Consider the following 24289-nt stretch of genomic DNA (forward strand, 5'->3'; position numbering starts at 1 on the left):
TTGGAGGAATCCCCGATTCTGAATGGTTGTGTCTCCAACATGGGCCCCTTTCCCCTCCTTCCCACAGCCAGGAGGCTGAGGAGCTTTGGAAGGAGAGCAGGAGGGAGAATTTCATCCCACGTACCTGTGCTTGAGCCAAAGGCCCACAGCATCAGCAGCTTTGCTTTTCACCCACTCTGAGACAATTCCTGGGGAGCAGAACCAGCAGGAGCTGGGAATGTGGCAGGAGCAGTGAGGTGAAGAGCCAAAGGCAGAGGAGAGCAGAGGGATAACCCAGTGTTTCCAGTAAGGAATTCTCACTGGGGGAGCACAGGCAAATTTGAAAGATTTCGGAGCCATCTCCCTGACTTTCCTCCAGCTACACAAAAATGCCTCCCCTGAAAGCCCAGACGGAGCCAGCAGCTTGTTTCCAAAGGAAGTCAACAGCTGTGGGCGAGGGAATAGGTGTGACAAAGCTTTCAGACATTAATTGTGTGGGTAGATCTGAGACGGAGGAGGACACGAAGGAGATCAGGTGGGAAAAGGCGTCTGCACAAATCCCTGGCACTTACAGAGGTGCTGAACGTCTCCACCATCATTCCACAGATGGGGCAGGAGAGATAAGGAGAGAGTCCTGAGCATCCTGAGCACTCGCTGACTTCGAGACATGTCTGGTTATCTTGGAACAGGTGCAAAATCCAGAGACAACCTGTTAACTTCCCCCGGGTCTCGCCTCTTCTGCAGCCAGAGCCCCTCAGCTCGGTGCAGAGCTGCTTCCTACGCCTCACCTGGGCTCCCTCAGGCCATGGAAAAGATAATCCCACATGTCAAATGAGGGGAAATCTGCTGAAGGTGTAGACAGAGCTGGGAGAGAGAGAACAGCAACATCCTCAGCCCCACGCAGGGGAGGACGGGACCAGGATTGTTGCAGTTAATTACAGGGGGGATGGATCCATCAGCTGCAGGCAGCTCTGCCGTTAAAAAAGGGCAGGTGCCATGAAAACCTGACTGCAGTGAATGTCCGGGATGAATTTACTTCAGAGGTGGGCCAGTTTTCATCCAACAGATGAAGGATTGGAGGTGAAGGATTCCACAGCCGTCCCTCTGGACAGCGGAGCATGAATAGATTAACTTTGCATCAGAAAGCGTTCAGTGTAGGCTGGCACCAGGAATGAAACCCTGCTGGAGAGCCTGCTGCTCCTGTAATCCTTCATAATTCATGGAACAAGCCCGTAAATACCTCGTGTGCAGGCACAGGCTCGTGGCTGTTGCTGCCTCTGAATGAGGAGCCTCCCCTGTCCCCAAACCCTGCGCAGAGCGAGCAGCAGGCTGCAACCCCTGCTGCAACCCCTGCTGCAACCCCTGCTGCAACCCCTGCTGCAACCCCTGCTGCAACCCCTGCTGCATCCTGGGCTGCATCCCCAGCTGCATCCCCTGCTGCATGTCCTGCTGCATCCCAGGCTGCATCCCCTGCTGCATCCCCTGCTGCATCCCAGGCTGCATCCCCTGCTGCATCCCCTGCTGCATCCCAGGCTGCAACCCCTGCTGCATCCCGGGCTGCATCCCCTGCTGCATGTCCTGCTGCATCCCAGGCTGCATCCCCTGCTGCATTTCGGGCTGCATCCTGGGCTGCAACCCCTGCTACAACCCCTGCTGCATCCCCTGCTGCATCCCGGGCTGCATCCCTGGCTCCAGGCTTGGCACAAGCATTTGGGATGTGCTGAGGGCTCCTCTTCCTTCCATTGAGCTAAAACCCCCCCGGCTCTCCCCTGTGCCTGACGGGGAGCAGGGAAGTGGAGGGCTCTGCTTTACAAGCTCCCTCTCCCCCACGTTCAAAATTGCCCCACTGACACTCGAGAGGCACCAGGGAGGCACCTAATTTACTACTCCTCAGCACTTGTAAAGTGCTGGATGAATATTAATGAACTGATGTAATTAAAATGATGCAGACATTCAAGTGTAGTATCTGCCTGTCCTTGTATCTTCCTGGATAGATGAGGGAGAAATTCCCTGCTGCTTAAGGACTCAAAAAATTAACAGCCTGCTGTTGATTACATTTGTTAACTCTTTCCCTGGCATGAAGGAGCAGGGGCTGCATTTAACAGGTTCACCTAATGCTGTCATTTAGAGCTGAGGTTAATTGGAAGGGTCCCAGCTTGCCAGAGCAGCAGCTCCAAGGCTGATTTTGCTGGAGCTGGATCAGACCCTCTGCTGAGCTGGCTTCCAGCTGCAGCTGCAGCTCCAAAGGCCAGCCAGGGCTCTCACACACCTCTGATTACACCCCAAGGCCACTTCCAAACTTATTTTAAATACAGAAGTCCTCAGAGAGTTCCCTTCCAACTCACAATATTCTGTGATTTTGTGACTCAGCAGTGGGGAAATCCCAGATGGGCTTCAAAGGCATAAAAGTCATTCAAGATCATGCTGGACAGGGCTTGAAGCAGCCTGGGCTAGTGGAAGGTGTCCTTGCCCATGTCCCTTGCAACCCAGAAACATTCTGTGACTCTCACCTGAGCCCTACCGACAGAGGACAGGGAATGTTCCAGGGCTGATCGATCACCCAGCAGGAGGGAAGAGGCACAGGGAGGCAGCAGGACTCTGCCCCGAGGCTTGGTTCCAAAAGCAGCCACATGAACCCATTCCTGTCCCTCCATGACCAAAATCCTGCCAGCACCAGCAGCTCCAAAGGCTTTGTAACTCACAGTCTTCTACAGCAGTTGTAGAAGGATTGCTGGGAAACAGAAACTATTGCAAGACTTCCATCTGACCTCCTTTGGTTCCTTTCCCAGGACCGTCCCGCAGCAGCTTCAACTTCACCTTTCCCAAAACTTGGCACTCCAAGACAAACCACTCCAACAACACTGAGAGCTGAACTCTGCCTCTCCAACAGCAGGCTGTGACCCAAACCCTGCGATTTCCACTCCTGCTTCACTCCCAGCTTCCCGCTGGGAAACGCCCGTAAGGCGCGGCAGCAGTGAGGCGCGTCAGAGCATCCCGAGAGAGACAAACCCAGCTCCCGGCTCTCCGCAGCCACGGACGGGCCTTACCTTCTTCAGCCTGCCCGTCTTGGTGCCCACGAAGACCACGCTGTAGCCGTTGTAGACGTAGGAAGCCACGGAGGTCATGCGGTCGCGGCTGGAGGTGAAGAGCGTCACCCCATCCACGGGCACGGAGCCGCCCAGGGGCTGGTTGATGTCCAGCCCGCAGAAGTTGTCATCGATGGGGACTGGCTGGAAAGACAAGGTTTGGGGCAGCTGTGAGTGAAACAGAGCCCAGGGCGGCCCCACGCACTCGGGGTGGTGTGGAGGGAGCTGGCGGTGCTGGCAGCAGGGTGGGGGCCACCAAGGTGCCACCCCCTGCCAGCTCCAGCCACCTTCCCCAGGGCTCCTGCAGCTTCCAGAGCCCCGGGTTGGGAGTGACAAAGACTCCCAGGAAGCTGCACACCTTTATTCTGACTTAACACCACCTCTTCCCTCATTGGCTTCTCACTGTAGGATGAGAGCATGGATTAAAGGGGAAGAGTGCTCTGAATTTAGGGAAACTGAGGCACAGATGGACTGATCCTACTCTGCAAACTTGCGTTCCATCGGGGCAGGGATTGAACGCGGCTCTCGAGGGCTCCCACAGCCAACACCCCGCGCATCCTTACCGCTTTGGTGCACTGCACGTCCTTCCCCAGCAGCCAGTTGAGCTCCAGGTTGCCCTCGCCCTGGTAGCAGGACTGCAGGCGCTCCTTGATGTGGGCGTTGACGGTGCGGATGGGGAAGGCGCAGAGTGCGGAGTCGTCGGGGGGGTGGTGGTACTGCTTCTGCCCCTTGGAGAAGATGGCGAACAGCACGTCCTCCTGCGCCGTGATGTTGAGGGCCCTGGCCAGCACCTGCCCCGGCTTGGACAGGTAGGCGGCCTGCAGCAGCCGGTACTCCGTGTCGCCCTTGACGCAGCCAAAGGGCAGGGACACGTACGAGTGGAACTTGGGGTCGTCCTTGCACAGGCGGACGATGCGGGAGGTGTAGAAGAGGTCGCTGGCGGAGTTGATGGAGACGCCCTCGGGGGTCTCCGGCTGCACCGTCAGAAAATAGACAAAGTTGCCGCTGGCGAAGCCGTAGATGTAAAAGATATCGAAGTGCGAAACCAGGGCCAGCGTGTCCGAGGGGATTTTGATGAGGGACGAAACAAAGTCACTGTGGAGCTCGTAATCCAACATCGCCGACGACTCCGGGTCCCGGGGCAGCTTGCGGCTGGAGAGCGTGGGGAAGTAATCCTGCTTGCCGTCCACCGCCGTGCCGATGAAGAGCTTCCCGTCCTCGCCCTCGGAGCGCACGATCACCCCGTACATGGTGCCCGTTTTGTTGACGCTGGAGAGGTAATGCTCCTTCTTGTGCGAGGGCTCCACCAGGATGAAGAGGTCGTCGAGGCGCAGCAGCTTGCAGACGCCCTGGTAGAGGCTGCCGCAGGCCAGCAGCCGGTTCTCGGAGTAGTCGATGATGAGCAGCTTGTTGACGTTGTTGGTGAGCGTGAGGACCTCGCTGCAGGGCTGCACGATGAGGGGCGGGTAGCAGGATTTGTTGTCCTCCTCGGGGCCGGTTTTGTGGGCCACCAGGATGGTCAGGTTCCCCGAAAGCTTGTACACCCTGTTGATGGCCCCCACGTAGACCGCCCCGGTGCCCCGGTGCACCGCCAGGTGGTTGAACGTCCAGTCCCGGTTCTCCGAGTGGAAAGTGTTGAACAAGGCATTGCTGGACACGTTCCGGGAGAGCGAAGCCAGGAAGAGGCAGAGCAGAGTCACTGAGCAGCCATCAGAGTCCAGTACCCGAGGCCAGTTCCTCCTCTGATCCATCCTGGGAAAGGCAAACTCCGTGTCCCCAGCGCGTGTCCTGAGCCCCGGCAATGTCCCTCACATGGTTCTGTGGAGAGAAGAACCACCCAGAGCGAAGGATTAGATCCCCTGTGCCCTGCAGATAAAATTCAAAGGAGGCTTTCTAATTACACAGTCCTTGAGATAAAGGGAGGATGTCTCTAAGCACAATGAGAATTGAGCAAGTCCACAACTTAGTGGAGAACAGTTCAGGCTTGATGCCTTGCCACTTGTTTCAGCCCCTGCCTCTTGGTTTGTGGTGGGGTTTGGCTGTTTAGAACATGCTCTGCTCAGACAGCGAGGGGAGAATCAGCTCCAGCCCAGGACAAAGCCTGCGGCTCACAGCCCCAGCCATCCATCTGCAATCTTGGCTGAGAGGATGTCTCCTGCAGGGTGTGCTGCTGGAAGCAGCAGAGGAAATAAGAGCTGTTCTTTACCTTTAAACCCCCTCTGATTTAATTTGGGAACCTGAGGAAGAAGCCTCATGCAGGCAAGTTCATTGAGCACAAACACACTGAAGGTGCTGATGTCTCCCCTCAGACCCTCCCCAGAGCCACAAGTGCCTCTCAAGCAGGTGCTTTTTAGGCAGGAACTCCTTCGCAAGGTTCTTTCCTGCCAAAAAGCAGCTGCCACCAAGGTGGGAGCACATGGTTAGATCTGCCACCAAACGCTGCCAGCACGAGGGAGACACCAGTCTAGAGCAGCTTGCTTGACCTGACCACAGAGGTGTCTGAGTGCAAGAAAACCACCACAGAGTCCTCCTTTATCCCAAATTATACATTCCTTACGTGCTCCAGGCTGGGCTGGCAAAGGAACCACTTCAGAGACATCCTGCCTCACCTGGGGGTCACCCCAGCCCTGGGAAGAGGCTGAGGATGAGGCACCACCCTGCACCCATCGCGTCCCAGCGGGGCCAGGCCAGCCCCACACACCCCATGGGAGCCCTGCCCTCTGCAGCTCCGAGCCCCTGCTGCTGCTGCTGCTTTGGTTTATTTCAATTTACAACAATTCCCAGCAGGGCAAAGCCGCTCTGAGCTCCGGGTGTCACCGAACAGCCGCTCTTTAGGCTTGTTCCCGCCGGGAGCCGGAGACGGCTGTTCCTGAGAGGTGACAAAGGAGCTCTGTCCCTGCGCTGTGCGCTGACAGGAGACACGACAGGAGAGGCAGCCCTGATGGCTTTCTCATTCTGCTCAGGGAGACATTTCCCCAGCTGCTTCCCTCTCGCTGCCAGCCTCGGCATTCCCACCTTGGCTGCGGCAGTTTGTCCGTCCCGGGGAGGACACGGAGCCTGCCACCCCCTCGGTGACACAGGGACCCTGCCACCCCTCGATGTCACACTGACCCTGCCATCCCCTCGGTGTCACAGGGACCCTGCCACCCCTCGGTGTCACACTGACCCTGCCACCCCCTCGGTGACACAGGGACCCTGCCACCCCTCGGTGTCACAGGGACCCTGCCACCCTCTTGGTGTCACACTGACCCTGCCACCTTCTCAGTGTCACACTGACCCTGCCACCCCCTCGGTGTCACAGGGACCCTGCTTCCCCTCGGTGTCACACTGACCCTGCCACCCCCTCGGTGTCACAGGGACCCTGCCACCCCTCGGTGTCACACTGACCCTGCCACCCCCTCGGTGTCACAGGGACCCTGCCACCCCTCGGTGTCACACGGAGCCTGCCATCCCCTCGGTGTCACACAGACCCTGCCACCCCCTCAATGTCACAGGGACCCTGCCACCCCTCGGTGTCACACGGAGCCTGCCATCCCCTCGGTGTCACACAGACCCTGCCACCCCCTCAATGTCACAGGGACCCTGCCACCCCTCGGTGTCACACTGACCCTGCCACCCCTCGGTGTCACACAGACCCTGCCATCCCCTCGGTGTCACACTGACCCTGCCACCCCTCGGTGTCACACAGACCCTGCCATCCCCTCGGTGTCACACTGACCCTGCCATCCCCTCGGTGTCACAGGGACCCTGCCACCCCTCGGTGTCACACAGACCCTGCCACCCCTCGGTGTCACAGGGACCCTGCCACCCCTCGGTGTCACACGGAGCCTGCCATCCCCTCGGTGTCACACTGACCCTGCCACCCCTCAATGTCACACTGACCCTGCCACCCCCTCGGTGTCACAGGGACCCTGCCACCTTCTCAGTGTCACACTGACCCTGCCACCCCCTCGGTGTCACACTGACCCTGCCACCCCTCAGTGTCACAGGGACCCTGCCACCCCCTCGGTGTCACACTGACCCTGCCACCTTCTCAGTGTCACACTGACCCTGCCACCCCCTCGGTGTCACAGGAACCCTGCCACCCCTCGGTGTCACACTGACCCTGCCACCCCTCAATGTCACACAGACCCTGCCACCCCCTCGGTGTCACACTGACCCTGCCACCCCTCGGTGTCACAGGAACCCTGCCACCCCCTCGGTGTCACACTGACCCTGCCACCCCTCGGTGTCACAGGGACCCTGCCACCCCTCGGTGTCACACTGACCCTGCCACCCCCTCGGTGTCACAGGGACCCTGCCACCCCTCGGTGTCACACGGAGCCTGCCATCCCCTCGGTGTCACACAGACCCTGCCACCCCCTCAATGTCACAGGGACCCTGCCACCCCTCGGTGTCACACTGACCCTGCCACCCCTCGGTGTCACACAGACCCTGCCATCCCCTCGGTGTCACACTGACCCTGCCACCCCTCGGTGTCACACAGACCCTGCCATCCCCTCGGTGTCACACTGACCCTGCCATCCCCTCGGTGTCACAGGGACCCTGCCACCCCTCGGTGTCACACAGACCCTGCCACCCCTCGGTGTCACAGGGACCCTGCCACCCCTCGGTGTCACACGGAGCCTGCCATCCCCTCGGTGTCACACTGACCCTGCCACCCCTCAATGTCACACTGACCCTGCCACCCCCTCGGTGTCACAGGGACCCTGCCACCTTCTCAGTGTCACACTGACCCTGCCACCCCCTCGGTGTCACACTGACCCTGCCACCCCTCAGTGTCACAGGGACCCTGCCACCCCCTCGGTGTCACACTGACCCTGCCACCTTCTCAGTGTCACACTGACCCTGCCACCCCCTCGGTGTCACAGGAACCCTGCCACCCCTCGGTGTCACACTGACCCTGCCACCCCTCAATGTCACACAGACCCTGCCACCCCCTCGGTGTCACACTGACCCTGCCACCCCTCGGTGTCACAGGAACCCTGCCACCCCCTCGGTGTCACACTGACCCTGCCACCCCTCGGTGTCACACTGACCCTGCCACCCCTCGGTGTCAGGGCTCAGCCAGAGGAACGGGCTCCCTGTGAGGCTTAGCTGGGATTTTGGGGAGGAATTCTTGGCTCCAAGAGCAGGGAGAGGCTGGCAGAGGGTGACAACTGTGGCTGCCACATCCCTGAAGTGTCCAAGGCCAGGCTGGATGGGGTTTGGAGCAACCTGGGATGGTGGAGGCTGTCCCTGCCCATGGCAGGGGGTGGCACTGGATCAACTTTAAGATCCATTCCAACCCAAACCATCCCTGTGGAGGAGGCCAAACACCTGGGGAGTTAAACACCAGCAGAATGGGTGATTTTAATTCTGATCCTTAATACCATTTGATCATTAATTTTCCCTCTCTTTCTTTTTTTTTTTTTTTTCCTGAAGAGAGTTTTAAAATACAGCCTCAGAAGCAATCTGCAGCTATTAGTAACGCAAGGTGAAAGAGAGAGTAAATTCAGGGACACAATATAAACCCAAGCAGCTGAAAGGCCTCAATTAGGCTGAAAGGAGTTATCTGGTATTTAAATAATTATTAGATTGAAGGAATAATCACAGGTCTGAGCCGATTTTTTCCCCCACTGTCATCCTAATGGAGACTATAATATTATTATTCAAATGCCCATGATTCTCATTGAGGGGGGAAGAAAAAAGGGCTCATTTAATCTCCATGCGACAGGGCTTCAGGAGGCACCATTAGTCATTTCTCTCATTTCAGCTGTCACTCACTCACGGGCACCACAGTTTGTCATTAGTGGCATTTTGTGCAGACCCAAAAAAAAAAAAAAAAAAAAAAAAAGAAAGAAAATTAAAGCCAAAACAACAAGAGAATCTCCTGTGGCAAATGACGGCTCAAAGGCACAATTCTGATGTCACCAGTGTGGCAGCTGTGTTTGCCTGGTGGTGACCGGGGCTTTTCTTTGGGGGTGGGGCTGCTCTGGTGAGCAGTGATTCACACTCAGCTCTGCTGGGCCCTCACCCATCGCCCCTGCTCCCTCAGCTCCTGTTTCCTGGGATATTTCACCCCTCTGGATGTGCCCCAGCACCTCCAGGACACAGCAAACCTCCCCAGTGCCTCACTGACCCCAGAACCTGCACTGACCCCACATCCTCACCCCCACCCTCCCAGCCCCACAAGCTTTTCCCTGCCTGTCCCTTTTTCTGTCCCTGTGCCTCCCCCCGCCCAGAGGCCACCAGGGTCCCCAGGCACCCGCAGGGGGGAGCAGATTGGGCCATAAATCCCACGCTGGCTTTGTGGGGGCTGAACAGACCCTCCTGAGGGATGACAGAGCCAGGAGGGGCAGGGGGGCTGGGATTGCTCTGGAAGCCGGGGGTGGGTTCTGCCCTTTTTGCTGTTCAGAGCGCCATAAGATTCATGGCCAGGAGTGGGGACAGCAGCACTGCCCTCCCTTTGGTCACCAGGTTGTCACACCCCTAGAACTGCCCAAAGGGGGTCACCAGGCTGTCACACCCCTAGAACTGCCCAAAGGGGGTCACCAGGCTGTCACACCCCTAGAACTGCCCAAAGGGGGTCACCAGGCTGTCACACCCCTAGAACTGCCCAAAGGGGGTCACCAGGCTGTCACACCCCCAGCACTGCCCTCCCTTTGGTCACCAGGCTGTCACACCCCCAGCACTGCCCAAAGGGTCACCAGGAGGGCAGGCTGCACGTGATGACCCCAGAGGCAGAACAAACCCTGTGGAACAACCTCAGCCTTGCAGCAGCCTGAGCCTTTCCCCTCCCCTTGGCTCCATTTGGGATCTGGGAATGAGGGAAAAGCCCCGGGTTTGGCCATTTCCTTGCAGCAAGTGGGGGCACAGATGCTGGACCCTCACCCCTCCTGCAGCACGTTGGGAATTTCCCTGTGAAACCTTTCCCAGCACTGGAGCTGCTGCAGTGACTGATCCCCTGGAAGGAGTGACACTCAGCACTCGTTTGTCAGCTATGGAGGAAGACCTCACAGCAATTAACAGGGTTTGGGTTTAATTAGACAAAAAGTCTGAGCCAAAACGTCTGATGGAAGCTTCTCCAAGCCCTGGGATGTTTCCAGCGTGGATCAGAGGTCTGGATGCTCAGTGCTGTCTCTTTGGCCAGGCCACCACAGCCGGAGGAGCCCCACAGCACCAAATCCCCCCTTGCCCAGCAGAAACCTCCCTGCCCACCCACACAACCCCTTCCTTGCTCTCAGGGCACAGAAGGCTTGGCACAGCCATGGCCCAAGCAGAGGGTTTCCCTGGCTGTCCTGGAGCAGGGGGCTTTGGCACTCCTCCCTCCAGACCCCACAGTGCCCACCAGCCACACACCACCCAAGAGCCTGACCCCAGGGGGAGTCACTTGGCGTGAAGAATTGGAATTCTGTTACTTGGTGTGAAGAATTGGAATTCTGTAACACAGACCCATGAGGATGGCTCCTATCACCTCTTCTTGGCCTTTTTTATTTAATATTTTGACTCCAACAACAACAACAATAAGAACAAGCTGTAAATCACCAGCGAGGAGCCTGGAGTCAGCTCCAAGGTTTCTCCAGAGGTTTCCCCACAGGGATGACAAATAACGAGCTTTTCCTAAAGCACAACCTGAACCCTTTGGGTTTTGGACCAAAATCCACCTTCCTGGCTCACCCTGGGCTGCCTGTGCCTGCTCTGTGCTGGCAGCCAGGGCAGGACCCGTGCCAGGAGCTGTGTCCCCCCTTCCTGGAGCTGCTCGTTCCCAGGGGTGGCATTTCACAGCCTCGGCAGCGCTCTGAGAAAGAGTTAAGAGGGCAAAGCACAGCATTGTGATTATTGCTTCCTCCAGGCCTGGGACAAGGAAGAGGAGGGGAAGAACAGAACCCAGCCACGAAAAGGCATTTCCCTGATAACAAACAACATCACAGGAATTATGCACAAAATTTGTCCAGAGCCCAGATATTTGTTTACACAGCACACACTGTGTGCAAAGCTCTCCCCTCCACCTCCCTCCTGTGCACACACGTCCCGACAGGTCCAGAGGAACAGAGAAGCCAGCGAGGGCCCTGCCCCAAGCCCCAGGTTCGGAGCTGCAGTTTGCAGGACAAGGACACAGCACATCGGGTGCCACCCCCGGCGCTGCCCCAGATTTGCTGGACGGGCCTGGGCAAGTCGTGCCCATCCCCAGGGAGGTGCAAAGCAGCACCACGGCTGTGGCTGCCACCCGGCTGTGCCTTACAGCTGGAGGCGTTTAACCCAGCAACCCCACAGGAAAATCCCTAAGGCACCCCGGACACGTCCTGGCAGGAACCAGACACCTCCTCCTGTCCCTGCGCTGACACTTGACACCTGCTCCCCGAGCAAGCCCAGCTGGCAGGCTCGGAGCTCGGAGTGCTGTGAAATAGCTCATAAATCACCTGGCCTGGAGAGGGGAGCTGGGCACGGCAGTCCCCGGGACAGGCTCGGGGCTGGGGACAGCCTGACGCGCTGCAGCTCGGGCCAGAACAGACCCTGGCTCTCCTGGCTGCCTTGGGCTCTGACACCAAGGGGAAATTCAACACTTGGGAAGTTTCATAGCTCGTTCAGTCAAGCTTTTGGGAGGCTGGGGTTCAGCCAAACCTGTGTAAACAGGTCACTGGCTTTGGATGATGCTGAAAGAGCAGGAGTTGGACGGAGAGCTGTGAGAGCCTCACGCAGCCTCCTGCTGCAAGGCCCAGCTGTTAGAGCCATCACTGCTGTGGTGTTTCTCTAAAGAGTCCTCAAGGACCCCCCGAAACAGAATCCGCAACCCCTGCAGGCAATCTAGGTCAGTTTTACGTGCCTCAGAAAGTGCTTTTTCTGGTTTCCTACCTGAGTCCTGATGGACTGGGCTTTATCCGCCTCTCCACCGGTGCACCTGAGCATCGTTTGATTATTCATGGACTTTATTCCCAACAAAATGGAATTTAATGGCTGCTGACCTTAGGTGCAAGCAGATTAAACGATGAAATTATTTGCCCAAGGCTAAGCAAAAGGTCCCGGTGGCAAGGCAGGGAGTTTTATCTCCCGAGCCTCAGCCCAGCCCCGTGTCCCCAGGTGACATCCAGCTGCAGTTTATTACAAGAGAATATTACAGAGCAGCACGAGGGAGGATCAGAGAGCGGCCACCGAACTGCAGGAGAAAAATAAGCAGCAGCTTCTCCTGGCCTCACTCCAAGCACACCACAGGCAAGTGAAGGACCCCAGCTTCAAATTAAATGGGTCCCCAGGCACTCCATTAAAGAGAGATCCTGCAGCAGAGCTCCTCTGGCTGTGCCGGCCCCTTGCAGCCAGCGGTGTGCCTTGTCCCAGGTGTATTTACACAGTGGCCACAGCGCTGTTACCTGAGCAAAGCAGGAAATGCTGCATCTGCTACAATTCCGCTGCGAGGCTGAATCCCCGCTGTGCAGGGCTGGATCTCTCTCAGCCAGAGGTGCTGGGGTTGTGGGGAGCACGGCGCTGGTCTGGGAGCACCTCTGGGCACGGCTGGTGGAGCTCCCTGCGCTCCAGAACCCGGGTTTATCTCCCAGGATCCTCACCAAGCCGGGTTTATCTCCCAGGATCCTCACCAAGCCGGGTTTTTCTCCCAGGATCAGCACCAAGCCGGGTTTATCTCCCGGGATCCTCACCAAGCCGGGTTTATCTCCCGGGATCCTCACCAAGCCGGGTTTATCTCCCGGGATCCTCACCAAGCTGGTGCCCCCAGCCTCATGTCCTGAGGCCCAGGCAAGGACCCCAAACCTGGAGCCACCTCCCCTGTGTGCCACCAGCAGCTGAACATCATCTCCTCTCCCAGAGTGTTGGGACATCAATGTCTGCTTGAGAAAGTGGCTCCTTCACACTCGTGTGCTCCCTGCTCCTCTGCCCTGCTTTTCAATTTCAGAGCTCTGGCAGATCTCTGATTAATTCAAGCCTGTTTAATAACCCTTCTGTTTAGATGAAACGAGCTGTCTTGTTTTCTTTATTTTTAACACTAACTCTCGTCTCTTTGCTAAGGATCTCTGTCATTTAAAAACTTCTCTCTCTCCAGCCAAGCTGGTTCTAAGATGGAGAGAGCAGCTGCTGACGTCCACATCTGACATCAGCCAGAAGGTCTGAGGCTAAAGAGGGGCTGGACACTTTGATGGATGAGATATCCCAAAAGGCTGAGCAAAATCAGGAACTCTCCAAATTCCTGTGTGGCTCAGAGCAGGGCACAAACAGCAGCACCGTGGGGACAATGGGGGTGACAGGAGGGGAGACTCGGGAGCTGCAGCACCCACCCAGGAAGGGTCACCGTGTTTCTGCCTGTGGGGGTGGAAAATATTCCACAAAACCCCCTGGGAGCCGCTGCTGCTGCTGCTCAGGCTGTATCCCACACTGTGGGACAATCGATTGGCCATGGGCTGCTCCAGCTGCTCCCAGCTTGGCACGGCACCCACAGCCTCTCCTGCTCCGTGGCTCCCACCTTCCCTTGTCACCTGCTCTGCTGTGACATCCTCACCCCACAGGCTCCTGGGGCACCGTGGCCACTGCCCAGCCCGGCCTTTTCCCTGCCCAGCGCAGGCAGAGCCCCCGGGAGCAGCAGGCACAGCGGGAATTCCCGCGGGGCCAGCGGAGCCCCTCCGCTGCCTGCCTGGAGCTCAAAGCTGCACTTGTCTGGAGAGCAACTGAGTCACTTCCTCCCAGATCCAGCCTGTCAGACGGGCTCCAGCCGTGCCCGGAAAACAAGAACTCCTTCAAGGACGCGTGAGGCCACGTTTCACAGGGATGCAGCGAGCCCAGAGAGCCCCTCGGCACCCTTGCATTCAGCCCTGCTCCAGGGAGGTGTCCCAGCCTGGCCCCAGACCCATCCCAGCTGCCCCCAAATCCCCAGGGCACTGCTTTGGATGGAGCAGCACAGGGATCAAAGCCACCCTGTCACCCCTGAGTGGACACATCACCAAGGTGGGTCAAGATCTGGCCAGAAAAATCCCATAAAATGCACAGAGGATCGTACAGGGAGGGAAGCTACGGCTGGATTTGTGGCAGGGCTCCTTTGGCAAAGCCAAGGGCACATCACAAAAGGAGTTTCCTCCAAAAACACAACAAAACAACTTGTGAGGGCCAGTGCACCGCTCTCAGCTGGTTCAGTTTTACAAATCCCCCCTTTACAGCCACAGACTGCTCCTCCAGATCCCCAAAACATTCCTACAGAGCTCGAGGACTGGGGGGGCAAAGCCAAAACTCAACAACTGGAGCTGTCTCTGGCCCCAAACCTGTGGAACTTCCACCAAAAAAAAACCCAGCCGAGATGCTTGGGCAAAAAGAACCTCCCAGATCTGAGGAAAACTGGTGATTTTGGAAAATCCAGGAGCATTTCAGTGCTGCTCCCTTTGTCTGTTTTGAAGCCAGAAGCAAAGACCAACTGAGTTACGTTAAGGATCACGAGACTTTTAACCAAATGATCCCGCACAGATGAGAACAAACGCAATGACAAGGAAATTAATGTGATATCCCCCTCAGTAACACGATGGCTAAAGCAGATAATCTGCCCAAGTGTCATGTTTATAATGGGAATTTGCAGAGAATGAAGCAGGAATTCGCAGGGATGAACAAATGAGCCAATATTCTGCTTCTCCTCATGCTAAAATTTTGCCATTTGGGATAAAAATAATTTTTTTTTAAAATATTGGGAGGAGAAGGAAATTAGGCCAAAATTGTTTGGTTTCCAGTAGATCTTTGCAGCTCAGAGGGTGTGGGAGCAGATTCTGCTGGGGCAGGTGAGCTGCCCAAAGCCCCGTGCCAGCAGGACTCCCCCCCAGGGACACCATTCCTTCATTAAAAGTCAATTAAATCTCAGTTCAGTGGCAGGATTGACACAGAGCTCATTGGGGCAAGCCTGCGAGGCAGCGAACGGTTAAAATCCAACACAATCAGAATTCACACTCAGAAGTGAAAAACCCCCTCTGCAAAGTCACTGCAATTCCACCCACCCTGTCCCTCCTGAGGTCAAACCTCCCCATGACCCAGCACCCTGGGCTGGGCTGATTTTTATAGATATATTTTTTTAATTTATATTTCTTTTTGTATTTATTTTATATTTTATATTATAGCTTATATTATATTTTTATTTTATATTATATTTATTTATTTATGATATAAATATATATTTTTATATTTCTGTTTATAGATATATGCATATTTATTACATATTTTTATATATTTATAGATATATTTATATTTTTAATAATTCTGTTTGTTTGTTTGTTTTAGCCGAGTTATACAACACCCTTGGAAGTCCTCCCAAGAGCCTCTGCTTTTGTTTCTCTCCTGGAGTTTGTTCTGGCACTGCTGAGCTGAGCCCAGCACCAGCCGTGCTCTTGACTCGGGGGAATTCATCTGGCGGAACCGACGGGGCCGGCTTGTCCCTGTCACACAGAACTTGTCCCTGTCACACAATTCCTGCCCTGGAAAGCAGAGTTACACAAGGCCTTGTGGCAGCACCTCATTATGGCCCCGGGGACAAGCCCGGGGCTGCTGCCTCTCTCCCCTGCGCTCGGCGAGTTTGGCCCGAGCTCCTTGGTTGCCATGAGATCTTTAAAGACAGTCTGGACCTGTCAGCCTTGGAACACAATTCCTGCTCCGGGAGGCTCCTCAGCTGCCAGTGCAGCCAAACACTCCAGGAGAGGGCTGGTCCTCGCTGCTGCTGGAATTAACTCCTTGAGAGCTGCGAGGAAACTGCACAGCTGGGACAGGCAGAACCTGCAGTGCCCCTTCCTCTGCCTCAGCAGCTGCCAGGCAGGCACATTGCTGGGCACGTTTTTCCATCTGGCCCTCCCAGCTCCACTCGCACAAGGGATGATGCCTCTGGTGTTAAATTCACTTGGAAATCCAGAGGGGCAGACGGCAGAAGTCAGGGGTTTTGGGGAGATTTAAGGCAAACACAAGAACAATGAGGAACAAGAGCGTTCCTCATGCCAAGGTGGACTTTGAAAAGCTCTTACTGCCAGTTTGCTTGCTCTGGGTTTAACATGGAATTACAGAATGGTTTGGGTTGGAAGGGACCTTAAATCTCATCCAGTTCCAACCCCTGCCACTGTCCCAGGTTACTCCAAGCCCTGTCCTACCTTGGACACCTCCAGGGAAGGGATCTTTAAAGTCCTTTCCAACCCAGACCATTCCACAGTTCTATGTTTTAACTTCAGAGCAGATTTCAAACCTCTGAAATGGCATATTTGAAGCATAAGAATAATCGAGGCAGTTAGGAAACCTCCAGGCACGCTCCCTTTTCCTCCCCACCTCTTCACACTTCCATTAAAATCAAAAGGAAATTCGCAGGCTATTTTTTTTTTTTTGTTGTTGTTGCTCAAATAACATTCCAGGCTGTGACATAAGCCAGCAAAGACAGGAAATATGATCATGAGGGCAGAGCTCCATCCTCTGCTCCTGTCACTGTGACTTTTTGGGGACTTGGCAAATGACTGAGTAGAGGAGACAGCCGGCGTGTTTTATGGAGTTGAACTGTAACATCCCTGTTCCGCAGCCAACTCCCCGTTCCTCTGCTCTGACACCAATAAATCTGCCCAGCCACGGGGAACAAAGCTCTTCACACGAGCTGGCCACACGTGAGCCCCTCAGATTTGGCTACCTGGGCAAGCACGCAGCCCCTGGGCTCTGCCGTGGGTAAATGTTCCCCAAAAATGGGAAGATGCCGATTTCAGAACCATCCCCTGGGGGGCTGAACCCTGCCACCAACACACTCACGTTCACCACAGCTTTCCCCACTGCCAGTTCCCAGAATCTCAGCCTCCCATTCCGAGGGGGAAATGGCCACTTTGGGCTCGAAGGAAAACCCTGCCAAGGCAAACCCCGAGAGCCCAGAAATCGCCGCGCGAATCCAAACAACTCAAAGCCTCCTTTCAAGAGCTGTCCAGGCATTAACCTCAAAAGCTCGGAGCACAGACTCACTTTTTGGAAGCTCATTCCCAGCTGAACAAAGCAAAGCAGGGAGATTCAGGGACACCTGGAAAACACCTCCAGATTTCTGCCCCTCTCTCGCTGGCCGCCCGGTGCCCTCCAGTAGGACCAGCGCACACGGGGGATCGCCGCGGGCTCCAGCCGATGGCAGAACTGCCACGGAGGAAGAACTGCACATAAATCTCCCTGGAGGAATCTGTTCCCAGGCTGGCCCAGCCTGGAAATGACAGGAGGAACTTTTTCCACGCTGAGTCAGGGAGTGACGGCGGCCGCGGTGGCCGCGCTTCCTCCCGGCGCGCGTCAGGAGCCGGCGGCAGGGCCAGCGCTGCCCCACAGCTTTCCTGTTCTCCTGTGCCTTCCCCAGACAGGGAAATGGGGCTCCAGAGCCTGGCACTGCGGGGGTTAAACTGCTGGTGTGCAAATGCTGTCAGGGCCACGCAGCACCTGCAAGGAAAACGAGCGGTTTGCTTCAACCTGTGCTGCACGCAGCGGGAATGGCCTCGCCAAGGACGGTCGCTCTCCCACCCCTCCCTTCAGTAGGAAAATGGGATTGGATTTGCCTGTGCGTCCCAAGGGCTGCCCCACACACAGCCCAGCATTCCCACTGCTGATCCCCACGCAGGAGTGGAGCCCAGGGCAGGTGGGAGCTGCTGGTCCAGCCCTGGGAGAGCCCTGCCAGGTCACACAGAGGGGCAGAGGCTGCACCCGCACTCAGCTCTCCCTACCTGTGCCCCCCTCTGCGAACACTCTCCTGCTCACAGGGATTATTCCTGGTGTGGGGCTCCCACTGAGGCTCCTGCCAGGATCTGCCCAGGGTCTGGCTGGGCTGTGACACAGGGACGGTGCTGGTGGCTGTCACACTCACAGGCAGAGCTCACGGTGCCCCCCACACTGACCCAACAGCTACTGACCGCAGCCAGGCCGGACCCTGCCCTTCCTGTCCAGCTCCAGCCATGAGACACCGGGCTTGTGTTCCAGCCCTGAGCCCCCCGGAGCCCCCCGGAGCCCCCTGCTCCCGGCACAGCCCCGGGGCAGTGCAGGGGAGCCCTGGGGAGGCAGCAGCGGCAGCGGGAGGAGGAGAGGTGAGAGGTCAGGGCAATATTTACTCAGACGTCACCTTTCACTTTTATGAAGTGGGGAAACGGTGCTGGAGCAGGAAAAGGGCTGCGAGGGACGTTCCCTTCTGGGAAGTTGCTGTCACAGCAAACGCAGCACGGAGCTGGCTCCAGAGAGCCCAGGCCTGGCTGAGACAGGACCCTCCAACCCCCCACGGGGCTGGGCACGGCTCCCAGGCTCCGTCTGGGAATGGCTGGACAGGCAGGAGCTCTGCAGAGCCTCTCCTGGGCTGCGGGAGGTGCCCAGGCGTTCAGGAGCCCGTGGCACAGTGGGGTCATCCCTGGGCACGGAGGGTTTTAGGAAGAGGCAGGCAGCACGAGCACGGTGCAGAGTGAGCACGGGATCGGCTGGATGGCAGAACTTCCACACGGGAAGCTCTTGGAAGAACCTTCTCCTTCAGCACGTGGGAAGATGGAGCTGAGTGTGCCCCTAGCACGGAGCTGGTCAGGGGCAGGGCTGCTCCCAGGGCAGTGCCAGGCAAGGACGGGCAGCAGCGGCTGCCACCCGGGCACAGCAGAGCCCTGGCAGGGCTCTCCCGGGCTCACTCTCCCCGTGCCTTCGGAGATCATCTGGACTTTTTTATAACGTGGCTCTGATGCCTTTTATCTCCAGCTCTGAATGCAGTTTTAGGCCAGGCAAAGCTGGATTAAATTTTCATAGTAGGATACATTTATCTCGCTTTTCACTCCCCCCACCCCCCCTCCCAGGTCGATTTCAGCCAAACAGAAGCTGCGATTACAGGGAGAAACATGAGATGGGCTCTCTCTGATGAGGAGGGGAGGGCTCCTCTTTCCCAGCACCCCATCCCTGGCAGCATCCCGGTACTCGCCCGGCACGGCCGGATCAGAATTCCCGATCCAGCCCGGCAGGGAGCACGCAGCGCATCAGCTCCATCACGGCCGGGTCAGAATTCCCGATCCAGCCCGGCAGGGAGCACGCAGCGCATCAGCTCCATCACGGCCGGATCAGAATTCCCGTTCCAGCCCGGCAGGGAGCACGCAGCGCATCAGCTCCATCACGGACACGTGTTGCACTCGTGTGCTTGGGGAAGTCGCGCTTCCTCGGGAAAGCGCTGCTGGAGCAGCCTCGCCCCACCGGGCAGAGGAGCCACGGACACGGGGTGAGGACACGCGGCCACAGCCAGCCTGGATCGCCCGGGAATGCCTGAAAAGCACCGACCCCCGCTGTGCCCCCTCCAGTGCTGCGCTCGGCAAAGCTGCGGGGCAGGTTTGCAGCCCCTGCACCCCGAACCCCACCGGCACCGGCCGGAGGCTGCAGCTCAGCGCAGCTTCGCTCCTGGCTGGGTTTGTGGTCGGATTTTAGTTGGATCCAGAGGATCCCCTCTAGTGGGATGAGGAGGAATTTCAAGCCCACATCCCACCCCCAATTCCCACCCCCGTGCTGGCTCTGGGGCCCAGGTGGGTGCTGGGCTGCCACGGGGAGCAGGCTCAGCAGCTCCTCAGCCCCTTTTGCCATTTTTCCCATTGGAGGTGCGGCCAAAACCGGGTGAAATGTGGATGCCAGGGAGGCAGCGCAGGTGGGGAGAAGCGGAGAAAAGAGAAACGCTACACTGCATGAGGACAAATCCCTTCACGGCCGCGAAAGGAGAGGACTTCCATCAGCAGCACACCTTTGGCCACCGGCACTCAGCGCTGCCGGAGGTGGCAGGGCCACCCTGGGGCACAGCAGCACGTGGGGACACAGCCCGAGGCTGCCCAGCCCGCGTCCCTGGCGGCAGTAAATCCATTTCTTTTCGCTGCAGACAGCGGCTCTGAGCTCGGGCCCAAGGCCAGCGCGCTGCCCTCCGTTCCACTCGGGTTCCCGCTGCGCTTTCCAGCCGCGCCTCCCCGGGCGCGCAGAGGGCTCGTGGCCTCCGGGCCCGCTCGCCGGCCAGCCCCGCCGTGCCCTCGCCCTGCCCGGGACGGAGGTGGCACCCGGCTGAGCAGCTGCCGGGGATGCTCCGGGTGGCACCGACACTTCAGCTCCTTCAGACGCCGCCCGTGGCTCACCCGGAGGAGTTGGGAGCACCTTTCCCCCCTTGGTCCCCCTGCCCTCCCCTCTGCTGTTGTGGCGGTGGCCTCCCAGCCAAGCTGGTTAAGAGATTAACACTCTAAAAACCACATTTACTCTAATTAGCCATGAAATCTTTGTAACTAAGTGAAAAAATGTTTCCCTTGAGGGATTTTTTGTCCATTCATCACTGTTTGAATTGCCAGGGAGGGGGGTGGGGAAGAGAAAAGAGGGGGGACGAGAGAAAAAAACCCTCAGATCTAATGAATTAATAGCAGAATGCCCCGAGGGAGCAGCGGCTCCTCCACAACACGGGCACCTCAAAGGGGGCTTTTCACAGCTCGCCGAAGGGACGCTGCTGAATTATTTCGAGTTAACAGACTGTAACAGCCCTGCTCCCGTTTGAGCCGGGCAGCTTGGCCAGCGCTCCGCTCCTCCCTTCCCTTCCCTTCCACGGGGACGGACAGACGGACGCTGTGCCCGGCCAGCTGTGCCCTGCAGACAGCAGGGGGGGGGGCACAGGGCACTGCTGGCAGCACCACCAGTGCCCCCAGTTCCTGTTGTACCGGGAAAAACATTTCGGAGTTAGGTGGGAGGGGAGGCAGAGAATCTTGCCACAACTTAGGCCCATAAATATTTCATATCGCTGGAAGAAGAACGATTATATTCCTGCCAGCACTTTTCTTGTGTATTTTAAATGTGTCACCGCCTTCTACTTTCTCCCCCGTTTGTGTTTCTTGTAACAGGCCCATGAAATAAAGATTAGCTGAATAATCAAGAGTGTTTAGAAATGTGAAGGGGCCTGTCTCAGGAGCGCTGCATGCTCAGGTTCATCTTTTTCCAGGTTTTTCTCCCCGCTCTTTTCAAGGATGCCAAAGGCAGGTGGGGGAGCGCGGTTTTCGCAGGGTGGAGGCGAGCGGGGACGGGCAGAGCGGCGAGCACGCACTGCCCCGTCAGAAATGACAGGCTCGGCGCCGTGAGGAGCAGCGGGGCACTCTGCCCCATTGCATATTTATCGTTCGGGCTGCAGAGGGGCCAATTAAAACAGCTCGATCACCGCCGTGCTCGAGCAGCCGCGGTTGTGCCGGGAGAGGCGGGATGAGAGGGGCAGGTGCGCACGGTGCTGTTGGGATGTGCTGCAGTCCCTTCTCCGAGAGCCACAAACCAGCCTCGGCGAGCAAAGGCGCCCCTGCTCCCCCAGAATCATTTCTTGGTGGGCAAAGGCGCCCCTGCACCCTCAGGAGATCATCCCTTGGTGAGAAAAGGCGCCCCTGCTCCCCCAGAATCATCCCTTGGTGAGCAAAGGTGCTCCTGCTCCCCCAGAATCATTTCTTGGTGAGAAAAGGCGCCCCTGCTCCCCCAGAATCATTTCTTGGTGAGCAAAGGCGCCCCTGCTCCCCCAGGAGATCATCCATCAGGGAGCAAAGGCACCCCTGCTCCCCCAGAATCATTTCTTGGTGAGCAAAGGCACCCCTGCTCCCCCAGGAGAGCATCCTTTAGTGAACAAAGGTGCCCCTGCACCCCCAGGATCATCCCTGGGTGAACAAAGGCACCTCTGCTCCCCCAGGAGATCACCCATCAGGGAGCAAAGGTGCCCCTGCACCCCCAGGGTCACCCCTCGGTGAACAGAGGTGCCCCTGCTCCCCCAGCAGAGCGTCACGTTGGCACCCAGCAGCCAGCCCAGCTTCCCACCTCCAGCTCCTCACCACTCACGCAATTTCTAAATATCGGCTTTGCTTTCTCTCCCAGTTCAGCTCCTCATCTCAGCTGCCCACGGCATGAGACAGTCTGCACCTACATCTGCCCTAGCTTTTGGGCAACCTTTCCCAGGCATGCTCGAGACTCCCACATTTAGCTGCAACAGGAGTTCCCTAAGTAAGTTCTGGAAAGCCTCGTGGCGGTGCCTAAATGGGAGATGTCGGGAAGAGCCTGCAAATCACACATTTCCCTGAGACTCCACAGGGTCTGCCCGGCAAACTGCTCCAAATGTCATCTCCATTTAGCTGCTTTGCGGGCCAATTTGTCACATCCTAATGCAATTTGCTGAGGAGAGTTAAAGAGCGCAGGGCAGGAGCAGTCGGCCCTTCCTTCGCCGGGTCCCGCAGGCAGCTTCCTGCAGCTTCCCCCTGCACCCAGCTGGAGTTGCCTCCTGCCGGGAAGCAGGGGAGGCTCAGGGTTAACCGAGGAACAAGGCAGAGCGTGGCGAGAGCTGCTCCCACCGTGCTGGTGGATTATGTGCAGACCTTACGCAGCGCTACCTGCTTCCACCGCACCAACTTCTTCTGAGCCGGGGGGGAAACTCCGCAATTAATTACATCAAACAACGCCATAAATACAACGAGGAGTAAATTGGGTTACTTTATCTTCTTGCAACAAGCGCTGGGGATGTGGTTGGGAGAGTCGGGAGGGATGGCTGCCTTGCCTGATAAGGCTTTTCACAAGTGACACCGTTGGGTCACGTCCCTCACTGCTCGCACCGAGCTTCTCGAATCAAAGCTGCTTTATCTGGTCCCCTGCACCACCCCAGAACGCCACCTTTGAGCTCTGAGGGTCCTCAAAGTGACAACAAATGGCAGAAGGACAGCAATAAAGACCAAAAAAAAAGTCCCATTGAGTTCTAAAGGATCTAACACCTCTGTGTTAAAGGTAAAAAGCCAAACATCTGTTCCGAGGATGGCACAGATTCTTGCGAGGCATCTGTCCCTCAGCTGTAAGTAGGTCATCTCATTTCACTTTAGTCACCGTTATCAATGAAGCCGTCCAGAGCACGAGGGACAGGACCACGTCCCCAGCTCAGCCCAGCTCTATCAAGCACCTTGAAGCCACCAGTGAAGCATCAAGTGCCCAGCAAAGAGCAGGAGCAGCCTTTGAGCAGTGGTTTCACATCATGGCACTCTGAGAACTTCACGTTCCCTCACCTCCAAGCCTCAGCTGCTGCTCACAGACGCACAGGGGATTTTTTTTTTCCCTCTGCCATTATTCACCTCGCTTAAAATTAACCTATTGACTTTCTGATACCCCTTAGAACACAGATTAATTGAACATCACTCACTTCACCTCCAGGAACGCGCGAGTATTGGCCATAGCGTGAATGGAGACAAAGCCGGGAATGCCTGACCGTGCCGGGTTAAACGGAGGTCACAGCCGGCGAGGAAAGCTCACCCAGAGCAGCCCCGGCTGCCACCGACAGCCACCCGACAGCTCCGGGGCTGCGGAAAGCGGGACCATCACCCGGGAGTTGGGATTTCCCCCAGGGGAGCACAAGTGCATTCGGTATCTCTCCCCTCATCACCTTCCAAAAAGGGTCTCGCGCGGATTTAGGAAAGTTTTAGTGGGGATTTTATGTCTTTTCCCCTAAGATTCAGGGGTGTTTTCCAAAAAGTGCCTCCTTGCTAACGGGAACTTTTCATGGAGATGAGTTTATCCCGCTGCATTGGCTGCCAGACCGTGACTGAGCGGTACCGAGCGGCCGCAGAATTAACGGGGAAACAGCGATGTCTAACGGGAGCGCGGAGCAGCCCGGGGAGGGAGCGGGCGCTGGATTCCCTGGAACCGGGCAATAGGAGGGGTTCCTCCATCCCTTCCCCAGGCACCCGCGGCATCTCCGCGGGCACGGCCGGGACCGGCGGGGCCGGAGCCGCCGGGCACCACCCCGCGCTCTGCAGCCCCCGGTGCCACCCGCAGCCCCCGGTGCCACCCGCAGCCCCCGGTGCCACCCGGCTCGTGCAGCTGCGGGCGGCACGGCGACAACGATCCCGAGCCTCCTCCCCGCATCCTCCGGCGGGAGATGCCCGGCGGAGCCCCCGCCCCGGGGACCCCCCGCACCCCGGCGGGCAGCAGCCCCTCGCCATCCGCCGCCACTCACCAGCCCTCGCCGCTCCGGTGCCGCCCGCCTCCCGGCTCAGGGCGGGGGGATGCAGGCGGCCCCCGGCACCATGGAAATCCGGGGCCGGGCGGCCGCCGCTGCCCGCAGCCCCTCCGCCTCCCCCCGGCGCGGCGCGGCTCGGCTCGGCTCAGCCCCGCCGGCCTCTCATCGCCTCCGCAGCCGCTGCCCGAGTGCGGCGAGCGCGGCTCGGCTGCGCTGCGCCCGCCCCGGCATCCGCCCGCCGCCAGCCCGGGCGCGCTCCCCGCTCCGCGCCAGCCCCGCGCCCGGGCGC

At 57.8% G+C, this 24289-nt stretch overlaps 1 protein-coding gene across 1 annotated transcript in view; it reads right to left on the bottom strand.

Moving 5' to 3' along the window:
• Positions 1-24083, bottom strand: part of PLXNA2 (plexin A2) — a 150099-nt gene extending 126016 nt beyond the window's left edge. Inside the window, exons 1-3 of the mRNA XM_053963880.1 lie at positions 23998-24083; positions 3629-4883; positions 3027-3209 (exon numbers count right to left, since the gene is read on the bottom strand). Coding sequence (XP_053819855.1) covers positions 3027-3209; positions 3629-4816 — 1371 coding nt within the window. The 5' untranslated portion in view covers positions 4817-4883; positions 23998-24083. The remainder of the gene's footprint in view (positions 1-3026; positions 3210-3628; positions 4884-23997) is intronic.
• Positions 24084-24289: the final 206 nt, after the last annotated feature.

This window comes from Vidua chalybeata, chromosome 24, assembly GCF_026979565.1.
Source record: "Vidua chalybeata isolate OUT-0048 chromosome 24, bVidCha1 merged haplotype, whole genome shotgun sequence".
Taxonomy (NCBI): Eukaryota; Metazoa; Chordata; class Aves; order Passeriformes; family Viduidae; genus Vidua; species Vidua chalybeata.